This window comes from Cavia porcellus, unplaced genomic scaffold (assembly GCF_034190915.1).
Source record: "Cavia porcellus strain 051 isolate PalLab524CR breed Dunkin Hartley unplaced genomic scaffold, mCavPor4.1 scaffold_31, whole genome shotgun sequence".
Lineage (NCBI taxonomy): Eukaryota > Metazoa > Chordata > Mammalia > Rodentia > Caviidae > Cavia > Cavia porcellus.
This window is the reverse complement of record NW_026947514.1, coordinates 21,453,812-21,473,566: the sequence shown is the minus strand read 5'-3', so window position 1 is coordinate 21,473,566 and position 19,755 is coordinate 21,453,812. Positions and strand designations below refer to the sequence as shown.

General features: G+C 40.4%; 1 protein-coding gene across 6 annotated transcripts in view; it reads right to left on the bottom strand.

Annotated features, from left to right (window-relative positions):
- The window catches only part of Ston2 (stonin 2), a 143,510-nt gene that overhangs the window by 10,224 nt on the left and 113,531 nt on the right, over positions 1 to 19,755 (bottom strand). For all 6 annotated transcript variants that reach the window (XM_003472461.5, XM_013155285.3, XM_063241163.1 and 3 more), the window contains one exon: positions 1,937 to 3,772. In XM_003472461.5, coding sequence (XP_003472509.1) covers positions 1,937 to 3,772 — 1,836 coding nt within the window. The remainder of the gene's footprint in view (positions 1 to 1,936; positions 3,773 to 19,755) is intronic.

The following is a 19,755-nucleotide window of genomic DNA, read 5'->3' as shown; positions in this document are numbered from 1 at the left end:
CTTTTTCAGGTCCCGTGTCCATTTCCCATTTTGCTGGTAGCAATTTTTTTTTCTTTCTCTCCCTTTAGGAAATAATCTCCCTGGATTCTGCATGTCATTTTGGAGCTCACAGTGGTCAGACTACTCCAGACTCCCCATGACTCCAGCCAAGCAGCACAAGTGCATAAAATGACAGTGATAATTTGTCTCTGTGGTGGCGCTGGGAGGAGACTTGCATTACCTTCTGTTACCAGGCTGTTCTAGTTATCTTCCTGAGGTCTGTTGTTTCAACCTTTCCTTTGGTTCTCTGAGCGACTGATACTCATTCAACCCTTTTTTTCTTACTTAAGCTTCGTCTTTGTTGCTTGATAACCAAAAGCCCTGTCATATACAGTACTATTAAATATTTCAAGATATGTTTATACACACTGGGGAAAACGGCAAAGTTCTGTTCTTACAGTGGAAATTATTTCAAGTGTGTATCTACTTGACTTCATCTATGAAGAGGAACGTAGTACTGAGAAAAGACTTCTGATGACTTCAGGAGACTCTAGATGACTTCACCACCTGGGGCTTCATTCTCAGCTACAGAAAAGAGCTGGAAAACCCCCTATTCCATGACTTTCTCTTTCTGAGGGTTTCTCAGTCTCTGTCAAGTCAGGTGGGTCCCATGGCTGAGTCAGAAGCCACAGCGCCTCCTCCAGGAGAATGCTGTCCAGTACTGACTTCAGGGGAAATGAGCAGGCAAACACAGAGAACAGACTGCTTTAAAATTCTGTCTGCTTAGAAACAGAAGGTAGCAAACCCAGCCTCCAACGCAGAAGTTCAACTGTCTTTTCACTGCTGCACCCAGTGTCTGACACAGAAGGCCTCGTGTGGACCACTCTGGGACAGCTCAGGGAGCCGAGCGGATCCTACTGGCCTTGCTATCACATCGTATTACATTTAGGACATGGTGACATATCACTCCACATGCAGAGCAGGAGAGGTCTGCTATGAATACATGCTTAGGATGTAGTAGTGACAATGGGAAAAAGCACGGCTGCACATTTCAATCAGGATCTTCCCAAACCTTATTCTTTTTCCTTTGCTAGCGAGTCCACTTTCATTAACAGATGGGCAAAATTTATTATACACAAGAGAAATGGCTTAAGGGCACATGGAAGCACAGGCTTGTTGCCTGCCGCTGGGGTCACTTGATGTACTCTAAGAAATAAAGCTGTTAGAGTTGCTTTGATTGCTGCTTCATTTTATTCCTTTCGCTAAATCTCAGCAGACCCACAAAGAAGGTAATTGCCTTCCCAGCTCACTCAAGCACAACAGCATCCCCTGTGGCTGCGAGCAGGCTGGCCAGAGCTGGGAAGCTATTCTGTTTGTTCATTTAAATCAAACATTCCTTCTTTTACTTCTTGTGCTTTCGGACCTTCATATTCTGCAGGATCTCCAGCCCCTTTCCCAGCCCTGCATCCCAAAGTCAAACCCTGAGTTGAGATGTTACAACAAACACAGGCTGGGTCAGAAATCGCAGTTCTCAAAGGTTGTGTGTATGCCATCGGCCATGAACCTGCCTTTCAGAAAAGTGCTTTTGCAGAACCCAGAAGCCTTCCAGGACCTGGAAATGAGTTGCTTCCAGCACCACAGCTAGTACTTTAATGAATCCCCAAGGAACAGGAAATCAGAAGCTGCCCTAGAAAGCTGCTTAGCAGCTCAACTGAGCAGAATGATACATTGTTCTGCGGGAGATGCATGATAATAAGGGTGTAAAAAGGGGAAGGGAAGTGGGTCGCTATCGTTGTCATGTACTCTGTGTAAATATTTCTACTGTTCTGGTCCCCCTGCCTCTCTGCCGCCATTCCCATCAACAAGAGAAACAAGCTCTCACAGGGACAGATGCGGAACAGTGACCCGGGCTCTTTAGCAACCCCATCGCTGTTTGGGGACAGAAACCTCTACCTACCTGAGTTTTTGTCAGGCAGCCGGTTTATCCTCCACACAATGGCATTGAAGGCATGCTCATACTTGGCCGTTCCCAGAGTTACTCTCATGACGGGCTCAGAGCCAGAGATACTCGTTGAGCCAAAACTTGCCCCTCGGTTCACTTTGGCTTTCAAAGACTTTTCCCCTAGGACACTTTCCCTGCGGAAGTTTTTCACCCACTCGCTGGGCACTGGGTAACACACCATTACGTTCTCACAGGGAACCTGAGTGAGAGGGTCACGGTTGGAGGAGAAGCCGGTAGACATCCTCAACCAGCTCTGCACCTCCACTTCTGCCCCATTGATGCTTGCTGCTGTCCTGAGTGTGAAAGGCAAGGTCTTCTCAGCAAACACTGTCCTGAACCGCATTAGCTCAAACCGGCAAGCATCCAAAGGGTTGAAAAGAATAACCCGAGAACTGTTGAACACATCCTCATCCACGCACCCATGAAAACGACACTCGTGGAGTTTAATCCATTTGGTGGTAGTGGTGGGCATGATGTCTTGCCGAGACACGATTTCATTTCCTTTGATGAGAATGTCATTGAGTCCCAGTCGGCACTCTGCAAGCCCAGAAAGAAAGCTCAGAATGTGGATCCGAGTCAAGACTCGGTGCTGGAGAATCTGGTTGTCTCCTTTGCGTACAATGCCAGAGAATTCATCTCGGACATCCACTGTAATCTCCTCTTCAAGATAGTTCAAGCCAACTGTGCTCAAGTCCATTGACAATACTGGCAGATCCATGAGCCGGTCCTGAACTGCACGAATGAAGCTCAGGAAGTCGTCGTAATTGGTGGTGCCCAGCTTAATCACTTGTTCCCTCTCTGCTGTGTGGGCTACAGCAGGTTTAGGCTGATATTTCTTCTTCTCTTTGTAGATGACGCGATCTATCCGCAAGCTGTGGATCCTACCATTCTCATCATAGTTTTGAAGCCGGGGTTCGGAAACCTCATGGCAGATCTCCAGCTTGAACTCACGGAATGGTTTTTCTAGTCCCTGCTCATAATAGAGCTGCAGGTAACCACTGTCCGTCAGTTTGATGTAGATTGGTCCCCAGTGCCTGGAGGACATGATGTTTTTCTTCTCCGGGATCCTGAGCATCATTGGCCAGCCATCTCTGGGCTGAGTCAGTGCTGAGCTAGGTAGGTGAGCATCTAGTTCAATCCAGGCTATCGGGTCATCATCAGGTAGTACTGCACTGCTGACGTGATCAGGTTCATCGATCTGGAGTTGTTTGAGTTTTTCGACAGCATCAGAGTGGGACTTGGTTTTGCTTGAATCATCAAAACTGATGGCATCCTGGTAGATAACAATGAGGGAATCTCTTTGGCTTTTGCCTGTGGTACTGGAAATGGAACTTTTCTGGGAGCGCCTTTCCTGTTCCTCGAAGAAAGCACTGAAAGGGTTGATAGGGGAGGGTTGCACATCCTGGAGTGTCTCATTCAGGAAAGGATTGGTGGCCCTCCAAGGTGGTGCTTCAGTTGTGGGGGGTGGATGGTTTAAGGCGGAAATGTCTAGCTTCTGAACTTTGGAGAAGCTCATCAAAGAGCTCTTGGGACGATCCCTCTTGAATGACCCAGTGGAGTTAGAAGGTACAACTGGTGTCACAGGTGCCATCGGGAGCATTTTCGGCTTCAGAGGAGAGGTGACTGGTGGCAAAGGACAGCTGACTTCATTGTCATCAAAAGTGACCCAGCTGGGGAAACGAGCGGCTGTCCCTGGAGGGGCAGGGTGCCCATTCATGGGTGGACTGCTGGTGTGCCAGCTGATGGCTTCCATCTCTACCTCTTCATCTTCCTGGAGTGAGGAAGAATTGTCTGCAAGGAAAAGGAGAACACATCAGGGCCTGCCGTTCAGAGTTGGGGGAAGCTGAAGTAGGGTAACGAGGAATAGTAGAAAAATTTATCTAGAATTCGGTAATTCCAAAGTAACTCATTATCTGTCGCAAGAACTTGGTCTATGTACAGAGCTCGTAATTTTGTAGTAAGACATGAAAAGGACCATCACACTGAATACAACAATAATACAAAAGAGATTTCCTGTATTTATTCCTAAAGTATGTATTCTTGAGTTTTAAACATTGAAAACTACCTCCTAAAGTAATATAAACTTTAAACAAGTTATTCTGTCAGTGAGAATGAAAGTATACTATACAAATAATATATGCCTAAATATTCTAGCCCAAATATGATCCATAAATATAAAGACAAAATGCTAACACCCTTAATATGTGTGTAAGTTCATGCAAGTGAATCATAAATACACAAAATTTCCAACAGAAATATGGGCAAAGTCCATAAACAAATAATTTATGAAAGAGAAACTAAAAAAAGTCTAATAAAATGTGAAATATATGCAATCTTAGTAGTAATATGAAAAATAAAAATTAGACCAAATAAGATCAGTGAAGATTTGAAAAGTTTTCCATATTCAATAAAGGTAAGAGCTCCATGGAACACGACTGGAACACTAAACAGACCCTCCGGGGAAGACACTGTTACAAATGCTCTGAAAACAGCTCTCGTAATTTAGATTATTGGTCTTAACAGATGTTCATAAACAATGATTCAACCATTCAGCCCAAAAGAAATAAATTAAATTGTTAGCAGAGTTTGAAAAAATAAAGATGCTCATTCTAGCATTATGTATAATAGGGAAAAATTAAGTGAGCGTTTTCAAACATCCAACAGTTAGATGATGTTAAGAACTTGAGGCACACGATGGAATAACACCCAGCCATTAAAATGTTTGTGTTTGCGCTACCACGAGAAAATGTTCTATCTATAAGCTCTTCTTTTTTTCTCTAAAATTCCCACCTTGGGGTTTATTTTAGTATACAAAAAAAAGTTATTACCAATAAAACTCTACTGTGCCAGTGTCTTCAAGAAAGGCAATGCTACCTTTAAGTCTTTGTGAGGGAACAATCCCAACTTTTTCAGTAGTGTAAGGACCCTGGGTATCTGCACTGGTTTGGGAAGGGTGGGGAAAATGCGGCTGTTAGCAAGGAGCAAGGATTCTGATGAAGGTTTGACCCAGGTATACAGTAGACACTGAGTAAAGGTTGTTGATCGAGAAAAGAAACTTTGCTTTGGAGGAGCTCGCCTATTTCCATGTCCCTGGGGGAAATACGGATGGGGTTCTCTACCACCATCTTACCCACTGTTTCTACTGCCAGGTATTCGGAATCAAACGCAAATGGATACTGAAAAAAATGTGTATTTGCCTCAGTGATATCACCCATAGTTACACATGTAATCATGCATGGATGGGTGATTGGCTTGTCATCTGTCCTTCCATCACCTTGATTCAAACAGCAATTCCTTTAAGAGCATCGTTTTGAGCAGGTAGGCTAAATGCATGACTATATCTACACATGTATCCACATTTACCTAAACACACGAAGAGCAAAAGTACTTTCTACACGCGCAGCACTAACCAAAGGACTTCGAGGCACTTACAAATTAAAGGTAAGAGTCGCTTTCAAATTCACTTTTGTACATGTATGATTTCTATTCTGGGACATGAAGGGGAAAGGATCAGACAACAAATCAGGTTCACAGTATTTATACTTCATATGTTTCTATTAGTAATGGAACCTAAGGGGACATTGTGACCCTGAGCAAAACATAATTATCTCCTTGGAATCACAATTCATCCTCTCTGGAGACCTGGAAAAGGGATGCGTCTCAGAATTCACCGGCTCCTGCTGGGGTAGCTCTAAGGCCTTTGGTAGGGCAATGTTTCTACCCAAACAGTGCCCTGCTGGCCCCCTGCTACAAAGCCTTCCTTCCAACCTTGGAGCTTACCAAACCCTGGTGTAAAAGCAAGCTGAACTCTTCCTTGGGAGAGTAGCCTTCTGCCAAGGGATTCCCTTCTGTTGGGAATCTTGTCTTCAAATTAGCATTTTGTCTCATCTTCTAAACCAAAAATAAAACAATGCAGAAAAAGGCTTTTGTCTCTACTGAAGAGCACTTTTTTCTTGTTTATTTAAAAATCACACCAAACTCTTGACAGTTTTGTAACATTAAACTCATAATACAATTTAGGTGAAATATCTTTACATTTTTAAGAATCAGATGATCGGGGCTGGAGATTTAGCTCAGCGGCATAAGCGCCTGCCCTGCAAGCAGGCAGTCGTGAGTTCGATCCCCGGTACCGATAAAAAGGAAAAAGACAAAAAAAAAAAACAAAGAATCAGATGATCATTTTGAGAGAAATTATTTGTATCATTTCTTGCTGTTTAATGCTTTAGCACATAAGATGCGGAATTGCCGTTAAAAATATCTTTAAATTTTGAAGGAAAAATTCATTAATTCACAGAAATTCTATTTTCTCTTGGTCAGCCATTAAAAAACATCAAAAGATTGTTTCAAAATTCTGTCTACTGGCAGTTTCATGTTCCATAACTACAAAGCCTATCATCTGGAGGCTGGGGATTTAGCTCAGCGGCATAAGCGCCTTGCAAGCAGGTAGTCGTGAGTTCAATCCCTGGTACCGATAAAAAAAAAAGAAAAGAAAAGAAAAGAAAAGAAACCTGACATTTAAAAAAAAAAAAAGCTTATCCTCTGATTACTAGTGGAACATAGGTTAAGTTTTTGAAATTGAAATTTGTTTTTCCACAAAAACATGTATAAAGGAAAAATATTTCAATAACATAACAGGACTGAGGATGTGGCTCAGTGGTAGAATGTTTGCCTAGGACATGCTAGGCCCTGTGTTCAATCCCTAGCTCTGGGAAAAAAATCTAAAAAGAAAAAAGAAAGGAATAACCACTAACACAAGAACCCCCATAGGGCTGGGGACTTAGCTCAGCAGCATAAGCGCCTGCCTTGCAAACGCCCAGTTGTGAGTTTTATCCCCAGTACCAACAAAACAAACAAAAGCCATACTTTTACAGAAGAAAACCAACAGTGGTCCAGGGTTCCCAAAAATAAAGCATTTCTTTTTATTTTTTATTTATCGGTGCCAGGGATCGAACTCATGTCTGCACGCTTACAAGGCAGGCGCTTATGCTGCTGAGCTAAATCCCCAGTCCCCTAAGAAAGCATTTCTTGAGGTGAATCTAGCACCTGTGAAATATTACTTGCAAACGCAATCCCTTAATGATGTTGGTTTCCTTATTATGAACTCTTAATTTTGCTTCTTTTCTCACCTGACACAGAGACTTCTTCCATTGTTTTTATAATGGTTGGGTCTTGTATATTGAGTCTCTTTTTAGTAGAGGATTACTTTGGATTTTTGTTGTTGTTGTTTTTGGTACTGGGGATTCAACTCATGACCTCACATTTGCTTGGCAGGCACTTGTGCTGCTGAGCTAACCCCCCCCCCAAACTTTCGTGTATATAAAATTCATCTGTAAATAAATTTTCTGAGCATAAATATTTGAATTTTATGCAACAGTTTATTTCTTTAATAAATGAGTGCTTCCTTAATAAAATGAATACATCCTCATAAATAAATAGGATAAGGAGAATGAAAAATTAATGAATATCTAATAACAGAGAGAAACAGATTAACTTTATAAAACAGTAAAATGCCATTATCCCCATAACAGAGGGACAAAGATTTTGAATAAATAATAGCCACTGTTGATAACAAGTGGGGAAATTTACATTCTACTGGAGGTGTTCAAATTTTTTCCTGAGGCCAATTTGAAAAGTTATACACAAAAAGTTTTGTACTGGGGATCAAACTCACGACGAGCATAAGGCAGTGTTTATGCTGCTGAGCTAAATCCCCAGACCTGTACACAAGTTTTAAAAAGTGACTCAAGAGTTCTTACAGGACTTTTTTCTAAGCAAACAATAAGATAAGCATGTAACGATGTATACAATGGATGTTTATCATGGCAATGTTCGCATCACTGAAAAATTAGAAATAACCTAAATGTTCAACAATGGGATACTGGTTGTACAATAGAATCCCATCAAGGCAATATTTCTGAGCATGTTTATTCACATGGAAGTTGACCATGATATGCTGTTGAGTGAGTAATACCAAGCAAGAACCTATAATCTGCATTCAGACAGCCTGGGTTTCAGGGCAGCTTACTAGCTAAGTAACTCTGGTTAAGTTTTTAATTTCTCTGTCACAGTTTTCCTATCAATGAATTTAGGAAAATATTAAGTCCTACTTGAAAGGAAACTAATAAAAGTTAAGTGGACGTAGGCTGCTCTTCTAACTACTAGGATGTCATATTTCATTAGTACACATGTGTGAACACTGGAATGTAATACTTCATTATGTTTTCATGTTGAAAAACGAATGTCTCATGTGCAGTAACGGGTAAACTGAAAAAATTAAAACTGTGCCAGAAGTACATGTCTGTAATCCCAGGTACTAACAAGGCTGAAGCATGAGGATTCCAATTGAAGGCCAGCCTGTATCACTTAGCAAGACTCGGTTTCAAATTAAAAAACTTTTTAATGGGACTGGAGATGTAGCTTAGCATTCCCTGGGTTTAATCTCCAGTACCTCCCTCTCCCTCAAAAGAGTATCTATATTCTTCCTTTATAAAGACAATGCTATATTGCTCACAAAATAAAGTTCAACATGTACCTTGACAGCAAATATTAATTCATCTTAAAGAAAGGATGCAAACAGCTTAGCTATACTTTATGTTGAGAAAGCAGCCATTAGATCTTTCCTGCAACAGTTATGGCTATCAGCTCTAGAAACAATGATAGGGAATAAAAGGCCGGCAGTCTCCCCAGTAAAAAAAAAAAAAAAAAAAACAGCAGAAGTTAACTATCTTGAACACGAAGTTAAGTATTATCCACAATTCCATTTTATTGACTTATTAAAATAAAACCATAGCCCAAATCCCAGCATTATTTTAATTACCATCTCTTCCACTTGCTCCTTCCAAATTGCTTTTAGTAGGAACTGGGCTGTTGCCAAACCAAAGCCATGTGTAAAGATGAGGCCTTTATCCCACTGCACACGGAAAAGTTCCAGTACCAGTAAGGTGTCTAGTGTCTACTGATACCAGCTAAAGAGAAATGGTGGGTTGTTTTAATGTCAGTTCAAAGTCTACTTTCAACTCCCAAAAGATTATATTAAATGAATGATTACCAGGGGTAATCAAAGTCACCAAAGCCGGAGGAAAATTGGAGCTATGGTAGTGGTGGCAGGATTAGCAGTCCCTATATTTTGAACATAGCAGATACTGCCATTTTGTTTCTCCCATTTATTAATCTAATTTTGGTAATGCAATTAACAAATGCAAAGTATTTACTGGAAGATGTTCAGGGAAATTTATTGAATGGCAAGAACAAGTATTACATCTTTGCAGTTACTCGACATGAAATAGCACATGCTGTATATAAGGGCATATTAAAACTGTATAAGAAGCTCCTGGTACACTTTGGACACTGACATATCTGTGGAGTAATCTCTAAAGTAGAAAGAGGAGCACAGAATTGAAAAGATTTTAGAACTAGCAAAGCTTCACCCCTTGGCTGAGAACACTGAAGATCAGTAACTTTGAGAAACCTGTCCAAAGTGAGAGTAGAAGTCAATTCCTGTCGTTAGTTTACATTAGCTGTTATTTCCTTAATGACTGTTCATTAAGCTATAGTTTTCCCATTATCTTTGAGACCAGCAAGAATTATCTTGGCACACAACTTCTTCGGAGTTTTGTTTCATGGGGGAAAAAACCATTAATTGAACAAGGCTTATCATTTAACTATACAAAAGTTTTTGGTGAAATCTCAGGCGATGTTACTCCCCAACATGTAAAGGTACTAGGAAGACAGCTTCTAACTTGCACGGCATACGTTGGGACCGACTTAACTTTGACAGAAGGAGAGCCAGAGGATGAGTCCAGGAGAGACACTGCTTTTACGCTGGTGAAGGGACCTCGTCAAGAGATATTTCAAAGTAAAAAAACCAATGTATCAAACTACCATTCAGCGCTGCAGAACAGAATCTCTATCAAGATGTCATATTTTAGATTTTATTTACTCAGAGAACCTATGCAGCTATTCGGAATACCTTCTTTAAATGATCATTAATCCAGTTTGCCTTGCCAACTCTCTCTCCATTTATCAAGACAAGCTGATCCAACACATTTCCTCTTTTTTTTTTTTTTTTTTTATCCTTTTTTTGGCTCAGAAGTTTGTCGAATGGTTCATAAATATTCTGTTTCTTGCAGGTTACTTGAGTGTATCCTCACACTGTGACCAAGAATCAATCTTTTTCTCTCTGATTCTAAACTTTTGTCTGTTTGACTATTGTTCTTTTCTATGCTTTCCCCAGTACTAAATTTCTATATCTTTACTTTTGGCTTCTTTCTAAAATATTTTTATTAGTATACATTTGCACTACATGGTAGTTACATTCATCTCAGGGAACTTGTACACATTTGTATCACGGTTTGACCATTTGTATTTCTCCCTCCTCCTTCCTCCTTTTCCTATTTCCATAGTCTATCTCCCCATTTCTACCATCTCTCTTTTTTCTTATTATTTATTTGTATTTTTAGATCTCTTAGATATTACCTTTTGTGTCTGATTGCTTTTACTTGGCTTTTAGTTAGTATTATGGTCTCAACAGTCAGCCATTAGAAAAAGGATTCAGCCATCTTCCTACAAATGATTCAAATTTTTCACTCTATATGGCTGAGTAGTACTGTGTTGTGTTCATACACCACATTTTCTTCATCCATTCTTTTGTTGATGGACATGTAGAATGCTTCCATGGTTCAGCTATTGTGAGTTGTACTAGTGAACGTTTTTAGCTTCTTCCTCTCACAACTAAACTTCAACTGCTTCTTCAACTTCAACTTCAAGCACCTCGGCTTCTGATACCACTTTCTCATGTTGTCTTAGGTAAGGTCTCTCTGTTTTTCAACTTCTGGCCAATGCAGAGGTCCAACAGCACCTGAACACCTTGCTGTGATCCAATAGCACCAACTTGCTTCACATCAGAGGTCACAGGTGGACTGCAAAGACAGAGTCTAGCATATATAGAATATTGAACAGCCAGCAGACAGGTTTGGAAACTAATTTCTTAACTTTTTAAATTTCTTAACCTCTTTAATTTTTTTAACCAAGTTATCTCAAAAACACTGCACTACTGAAAAGACCTATTGGGACTTTAACCTGCATTTTATTTATTTTTATTGCCATAGTACAAAGTACTTGTTTATCTCCCATCTTTCCACTACTTATTAGCAAATAAAAGCATGGTAAACAAAGAGAAGCTTTTAGTATCTGGGTCTTTGAATGGACTGTGAAGCTGCTTGATGGACCATCAAACACTTCTATGGTATGAGAAGAAGTAGAAGTCAGGCGTGGTTACCCATACCTGCACCATGAGCTCAAGGTCAGCCTGGGGTACATAGGGAGTTCAAGGCCAGCCTGAGTATACAGCAAGACCTTGGCTTAAAAACAACAAAGAAAAAGAAATCTTTTGGTTCATGAGTACAAAAGAAAAAGGAACAGCATCCAAAAGTCACTGTAAGAGACAATGTATGTGTAGGAGCAAGAAGGTTCCATCCTGCCTGATTTGAACAGAGGTCTCATGGCAAGAAGTGCCAGCACCGAGTCGCAGAAGAAGTACTCTCTGCTGGATCACTGGCAAGTCCCCAAAGGCTGCAGGAGGACTACAGTGCCCAGCTGTACTGTGACCAGGCCAGGGATCTCCTCAGGAGGGCCTGCCCTAGTGCCACAGAGGTCCTGCTTGCTTGTGCAAGGATGCACTTCAGAAACAACCAGGATGTTGGTGAGCTCCAGGGAACTTCTGGTTCTGAGGAGTGGAGGAATCTTGAAGCTCCGGGGCCTTAGTAAAGGGCTGGGGTAGATCAGCAACCCTAAAGTGCAGCTCAAATGGACTGAGAGAGTTTTACCCTAGAATAAATTACTGTACAGTTATGGCGATGGTCTAATGTGGCAGAAGGCCAAAGCGAGACGCCTACTACTTCCTGCTTCTTCTTCAGCCCTAATTGCAACTCCCCTTCCTGTTTGCATGCACAGAGGACTCCAATCAGCTCCTCACACGTCATCAATGTCTGCCCCATGTGCCACTTCTGATCAGAGGTCATATAACCCTCTGCCTCTCTGTACCAGGTTGAAGGAGACAGTCCAACCGCCATGGGTTGTGTGCTCCTTTCCACGTCCTCAACTCAATAAATCTGTTCATTTGTACTTTTGCTTCTCTATTGCACCAGAATACTCTAACAGGGACTGCATCTTCACGTTATGTTTGATCAGAGTCAATTTGTAAGAGGCATTCTTACAGACTGATAGTAAATGGAATTTGTAAAATGTACACATTAAGATAATATTATAAAAAAATAGGAAAACAACTAATTTCTAGCACTTCAACATGTTTATTCTGGCAGGATTAAGTACACTTCAGAACCCCTCATGTTTTTCAGAAGACCTTACTAAGTAACCTGTGCGCAAACAGAAACGCTATTTACAGATGATTCATTTACTCAGTGGTTTTCCTGACCTGCTATAGCACGCAGTCTGGTCAGCAATTACACACAGGTGTCTCGTGAGTGGACACAAGGGTTATGATGGAAGAGTGAGCTTAACAGTGGCGTGTGTTGCAGCTGGGAAGAATGCCAGGGAGGGAAAGGCCAGGGACCAGACATAGCACCAAGTTACACCTCCAAGATCCATGCAGAAACACCAAAAGTGTGCTTTACTAATAAGTTCCGTGGGGGGCTTTCAGGCCAATTTGGAGATCCTGTTTAACTGTCACAGTCTGCAAACCTGGCGACTTAACTCAAGATGGTATTACTTAATGTGCAGGCTCATTAGGGTTTCTCCATCTCAGTAATTGAGCCCCCAACATTTTCCTGCCCTTCAGTAAATTCCATTCAAGATTACCAAAGATAATCTGACTTAGTTTGAGTCATATGTGTCATGGATGGAGTACCTTGACTGCCAATCCCTGAAGACTTGGACTGAGAAATGTTTTTTTCCCATGATTTTCCGATGTTAGAACCACCCACCCATGGACTGAAATCTCAAACTGTGAGCCAAACTAAAATTCTCCTTCTTTAAATCACGGGTGCTGGGTATTTTGCACCAGCAGCAGGAAAGTTGACCAATACACTGACCACATGTGAGAGATATCACAATGACTATCATCTCCCTTCATCTTCTTGGGCAGTTCCCTTCCACATTGATGCTGAGTTTGTTCATGTGATTTGCTTTGGTTAAGATGAAATTCTTACATTACAAACAGAAACATGAGAGCTGCTTGTGCACTAGGGCCTACCCTTTTTCCCTGTACTTGGAAAGGGAGATCATCATGAGTGACCTTCTAAGGGATGCGTATTCCTAGGGAGAAGTCTCAAGACACTGCAGCCTATATCTTTCACCTTGCACTGATCTAAAATCGAAATGGGTCAAAGATCTAAATATTAAAATAGAAACATTACATCTGCTGTAAGATAGAATAGTTAGAACTTTCGGGGACATTGGTATAGGCCAAGACTTCATGAACAAAATCGCAATCACACAGGAACTACAACTAGAATCAACAACTAGAATCTCATTTTATTAAAAAGCTTTTGTATAGCAAGATAACTGAAAAGACAGCTCCCAGTATGGGCAAAAAATTTTTGCCAGCTGTTCCTCAGACAAACGATTACTATCTAGAACATATTAAGAACTCCAAAAAAATTAGACTCCTGAAATTTAAAGCAAAAATGGGCATCTGAGATGAATACATATTTTTCAGATGAAGAAGTACAAAAAGCAAGTAAATATATGAAAAAATGTTCAACATCTTTGGTCATTAAAAAATGTAAATTAAAACAATATTGAGATTCATCTCACCCCAGAGAGAATGGTTACCATTTGAAAATTAACTAGCTGGAGGGACTGTGGGGAAAAAGGAACCTTTTCCACTGCTGGTGGGATTATGGGCTGATGCAACCATGGTGGAAATCAGTGTGAAGATTTCTCAAAAAACTAGGACTACAGGTTCTATTTGACCCAGCTATTCCCCTTCTTGGTATCGTCACTAAAGAATAACAGCATTATACCACAGCAATATATGTGCACTCGTGTTTACAGCAGCGTAATCTGTAATACCCAATCTTGGAAACAACCCAAGCCTATCAACTGCTGAATGGATAAAGACGATGTGTGTTTTTTTTTTTAATGCAGTGGAGTACTACTCTGCCATAAAGGAGGATAAGCTTGAGAGATTTTTAGGTAAAAGGATGCACCTTGAAATCGCACTCTTCAGTGAAATAAATTGGACACTCATGTGTAAGTACTGCATTGTTTCTCTGGTGTGAGAAACCGAAAGTTTAAATAAGGACCAAGGTGTATACTAGATATTGTGAAATAGGAAGAACATATTCAAATGGGGAGGGGAACACAGAAGGGGGGAGGGAAAAGGGAAAAACAAAAAAATAGAAAATAAGAAAAACACAGAAACAAAGCTTTTTTAAGTGGGGAGGGGAGGAGAGATTGAAGGGAGGGTAGGGAAATGGAAAAAAAAAAGAAGTTATATCATATACAGGGACAAATTCTCTATGATGAATGTGATCGCTATATACCTAAAATGTACCAGTAAGATCTGATTAACAGGATCTGATGAACAATGGCAATTTTAAAAAACCCCATGGAACAGAAGGTTTTATGTTGGGCCTCATCTCCACCAAGTGCTACTGTGCCAATTTTCTCACTGTAACATGGAATAACTGTAATCTCTGTTTAATTCCACAGAATTGTTTGGAAGCAAATGTAAAAGAGCACGCTTGAAACATCCTTCTCTACACTCAACGTTCCACCGCAGCTGGGCCTATAATTACTACTCAGAGACTGAGGTCATCGTACCTTCTAGTGAGTCCTCCCTCCCTCATAATGTGAGTAGGTCCGTTCAGGGGGGCGGCTGGTACATTTCAGAGATGTGTGGATAGAACTCTTGGAAAAAGATTTATTTGCAGATTATTAAACCTAAACTTGTCGACACCAACCATGGTTCTGTCAAGAGAGGCTTATTTACATTACATAATTTTCAATAGCTTCCTGGAGGTCGTAAGTGTTTCTGAAAAAAGAACTGAAATCAAGTAATGACAGAATGGGGGAAAGTGGGAATGGTAAAAGCACTTCCATGTGTCTTTCTACACCTTGAACTGACAGGTGTCACTCAATTTACCTGTTCCCCATCTGTTAATGGTTTGATTGTTACTGTGTCCCCCTAAAATTCATATGTTGGAATCCAAAAACCTAAAGTGATAGCATTACCAGGTGGGTCTTTAGGAGGTGATTAGATCATTAAAAAGCTGGCCTTCATGTATGCACAGAACTATTACCAAAGGGCTTGAGGGAACTAGCGAGGCCCTTTTGCCCTCTGTTCTTCTGTAAGGTCAGGACCAAAGCACTAAGGTGTCATCTTTGCAGTGGAGACCAGGTCTTCATCAGATACTGAACATGCAGACACTTTTGACTTTAAACTTGTCGGCTTCCAGAACTGTGAGAAATACACTGCTGAAATTTATGGCCACCCTAAACTGCTTTGTTACTAACAGACTAAGGTACTACCTATTCCTAGGAACACAGGTTGAGTGTTTTTTACAAGTAGAAGTGCCTTACGATTCAAGGTACATTGAATCGAATGCAATCACAAGCAAATCTGCTTCAAAGTCCATAAATATAAAAAAAGATTTCTTGGCTTTCAAAGAAGATGTTGTAAAATACCTACAAGACGGGGCACATACAATTAAAAGCACCCAAATCCTTCTGTCACACTTGCTGATCAATGACACCATCAGGGTTTCTGAAAGCTGTGTACCTAGAACGCACGTAGTTCTAAACACACATTTGTACCGATTTTTCTACATACACAGTTTTACAGCCTACATTTTTTGCTTAACATTTCAGGATAAGAATTTTCGTGAGGCACCATTCAAAGAAGACTGTGGGAAGATTGTAAGTGTCTGATTGAGCTCTCAGCCTGTTTATGACATATGCTGAAAGAGTTCAGAGAGCAGAATATTAAAATATATTAATTCTAGCTGTAAGTGGAATATTGGCTGTCTCAGCGGGAGTATACAGGATATGAGAATGTGATATTGGATAAAGGATAATCAATGCTGGGATTTGTTTCATGAAGTCAAGTTGACTCCTGTTGACATCTGAAGTCAGGGACTTCAATAGATAGAGATGAGGTCATAGAATCAGGGTTGCTGTTTTCAAATCTAAAGCTTCTTGCCCAATTGTGACACACTGTGAAATGTTAACAAACATGCGGCCTTCTGCTCTTTAAAAACAGTAGCCTTTGTGATTGGCATTTCCTAGGACTCAGCTTGAATCTCCTTTGCAGTTGGACACTCAGCCGATTGTATGTGTAATTATCACTGCTTCCTCTTTGCATACATAAGAGAAGTCAAGCATAGATGTACTGGAGGAAGTGTCTGCCCACAACTAAGAAGCTTCGCTGTACTGTGGGGTAGGTTGCACAATACAAAATACACAGGGTTTGCTTTTCAGGAGCTTGTACTGTGTGGCATCAGGAATTTTGTCTTTTAGTGTTGGAGTTAAACCCAGGTCCTGTGCCTGCTAAGTATATACTACCACTGGGCTAGGCTCCCCACTCAAGCACAGGGTTGTCTATGCTTTCTTCAAGAGCATGCAGCTGTCAGAATGAATTTGATAAAGGATGAAATATTTAGAAAAAGAACATAACTATCCTGTCTAAAACCATTTTAAGATTTCTAATTGAAATGAATGTCAAGAGGGTGGGGGATTTAGCTCAGTGGCGTAAGTGCTTGCTTGGCAAGTGCAAGATTGTGAGTTCAATCCCCGGTACCGAAACAAAACAAAACAGCTATCAAAATGAGTGTCAAGAGATGTGTAAGAGGAGATAAGCACATACTGATTTAGTATCCGGGCAAAATTGGACTGGAGAAAGAGATCTTTACGGTGTGAATTTTTTAAAATTTGGGATTAGATTCTCTAACTTCTCAGGCCCCCTAGTAACTTTTGTAATAGTGTGTGGAGCACTCTAGTACTTTCTGGAGTAGATCTCAGATTTTTAGAGCAGAAAGGTTGATAACAAGAGGGAAAAACGATAACCCTCCTTTGCCACCTCCAAGACAACTGTGACGCATAGCCAACTGTGCACTGCGGTTAGGTGCTGTGTGTAGAGCTGTTCCAAACTAACCTCATTTGATTCTGAGAGACACACAAGATGTAGGTTCTACCGCTATCCCTATTTTAGTAAAGAGGATGCTAAGGCACAGAGGTTAGGTGATTAGTGGAGGAGCTAAGATCTGAATCAAAGAGATCTGAGCTCACTGAGGCTCAACTTCATTAGAACTCACCAATCTTGATTAAAAATTTCAATTTCTGGTCTCGGATTCCACATTTTAAAGAGGTTAATAATAATTTTGTTTACATATTAAAAGGTAGTTGTGAGGACCAAATAGGACACATAAATGCACATGACTGCCATCGGTAAAACAGAGCATGCTATACCACTTAAATTATTTTCATTATAATCATGAAAAATAAGAGGGTTCCTATTTGTTTTGTGTTTTGGGTATATTTTTTCTCCCTAGGATATATTTCTAACTTTAATAATCAATACAAGACAATGTACATAGTTGACATTTTTTAGGTACTCAGTGAATATTAAGAAAAAACAGAAAATATTCCTTCTCTCTAGGAACCTGTAATTAGAAAGGAAGAAAAACAGTGGCTACTTTGACAAGACAGTGACTTGGAATAGCTGCTGTGGGGAGGGCGTGCTCTGTAACTCCACTGATAAAGCCTCCTCTCATGCTGGCAGGCAAGTAACACTTCCCTTCAAGAGAAGGGAAATGAATTATCAAGGATTTGTGGCTCTCCAGATAATTAATGACTTCTTGTTAAAAATAAAAAATAAAAAAGGAAGCATGGCAGCTAAAAATATACCTTATCTTCAGTCCCTGTTTCACACTGCGCCCACGGTCCAGTCTGAGGGAGGCTTCCTTTAACTGTAGGCCTCCATAGCCTCAACCGTGTCAGGTGGGAAAACGGCAGGGTTAGGAAGAGTTACCTCAAGGAGGGTCACTCTGGACTCGGACTCTACTGTTGGAAGTCACTATGAACTCACTAGCAGGTTGAAGTTCCTGGTCTACACCTCCATCTTCTTAGAAATAGAATATGCTATTGATTTTCCCACTCTGGCCAGTAAGTTCTCCAGGGAGGTTCTAAAGAACAGCCTGTTGGGCATAATCATAAGGGAGATTCATCTAGGAAACTGAAGCTGGGACAGAGAAAAACGGAGGCTTCTTCACATTAAATGATGGAAGGATCAAGCTCATTTGGATATAGTACTAGATTAACAGAAAGGGTCTGAAGTCCATTGATCTGTAATCTAATTAACTATACAGGACTTTGAAAACCTCAGTTGAAAAATACAATTAATCCAATCCACTGAAGAAAATTTAGAAAGTATAGTTGAATGAAAGAAATGAAAAACATCCATGGTTCCACCAAAATATGAGATGGTGCTATAAAGATGGTTGATGGCGGAGAAACTGAAAACAAAATATTTAACTATAGGGCTCAAGTGAGGCCAAACTGTGTCGTACAGTTCTGAATGGTGTCTTCAAAATACTATTGGGTATATAACAGAAATTATCCACAAAAACATAAAGTGAATGTATTGTATGAGAAAACACTGTGAGATCATCTCAATGAATGCAGAAAAAGTATCTGATAAAATGTAATGATCATTACTAATAAAAATTCTTGGCAAGAATGAAAGACAATTTCCTGGGTCCAGTAAAAGGCATGTACAAAAGCCACGACTAAAATATTGGTTCAATATTGAATGCATTCCCCCAATCTTACTATTTCTATTCACTCTTGTACTGGAGGCTTTAGGTACGGCAAAAAGACAAGGAAAAAGTCTTACAAATAAAGAGGTAAAACTATATCCACAGGTGACACAATTGAACAGTCACCAAACCTCAAAAATATGAGTAAAATAATACAACTTATAAGTAAATACATGAAGCTCTCGAGATTAAAAAGCCCATGCTCAGGGAGCTGCCAGACTGGAACAATGAGACTCAAGCCTGTCCACATGAGTCAGTGACAGTCATGGACTGGGGGAGAGAGAACAAGGCCACACCAGGAAGCAAGCCCAGTCTGGGAACTAGCAGGCTGCTGCAGAACTGAGAACAGCCAGATCCCAGCCCCAGTACTTGGGTGGGCAAATAAATACCAAGCCCCACCCCCCATAAGTGACTGGCTTATCTAGAGAAACACAGGCTGTGATGACAGCTATCATGCAATTGAATGCCTGTGGTGCACTGTTTCACTAACACTGCAGGTCTAGGGCCAGTAGTTTGATCATAGGTTCAGAGGATATCGGTACAGTGTGACATCTGGGGGGATCTGCTTCTGAGGATTGCAGCCACTGTTGATTCCCTATGGTCTTGTTTTGGAAGTCCCACAATGTTCCCATTGTTTTGGTGGGTTGGGTTTTATTCTCCTTTGTTTTGTTTGATTATGTCAAATCCAATGGCAGGAACAGCTATTTCAAAGATAGCAAGATAAATTACAGTAGCCATTTTGCATTTACTATTGGCTTGTTTTGAAGTCCTTTAATGCATTCATTGTTTTGCTTTTATTGTTTCTATTCTATTCTGTTCTGTTTGATTTTTACTTTGTCCAAAGTTATCTGCAGCTATTCTGTAAACATCAAAAGGCATTAGGGTAATTATTGTTGATTTTGTAATGTTTTGAAGCCCTGTTATCTTTTACACTGGCTTGTTTTCATTGGTTTTATCCTCTTTAAAATTAAAAAAAATTTAAAATTCTATTTAGAATTT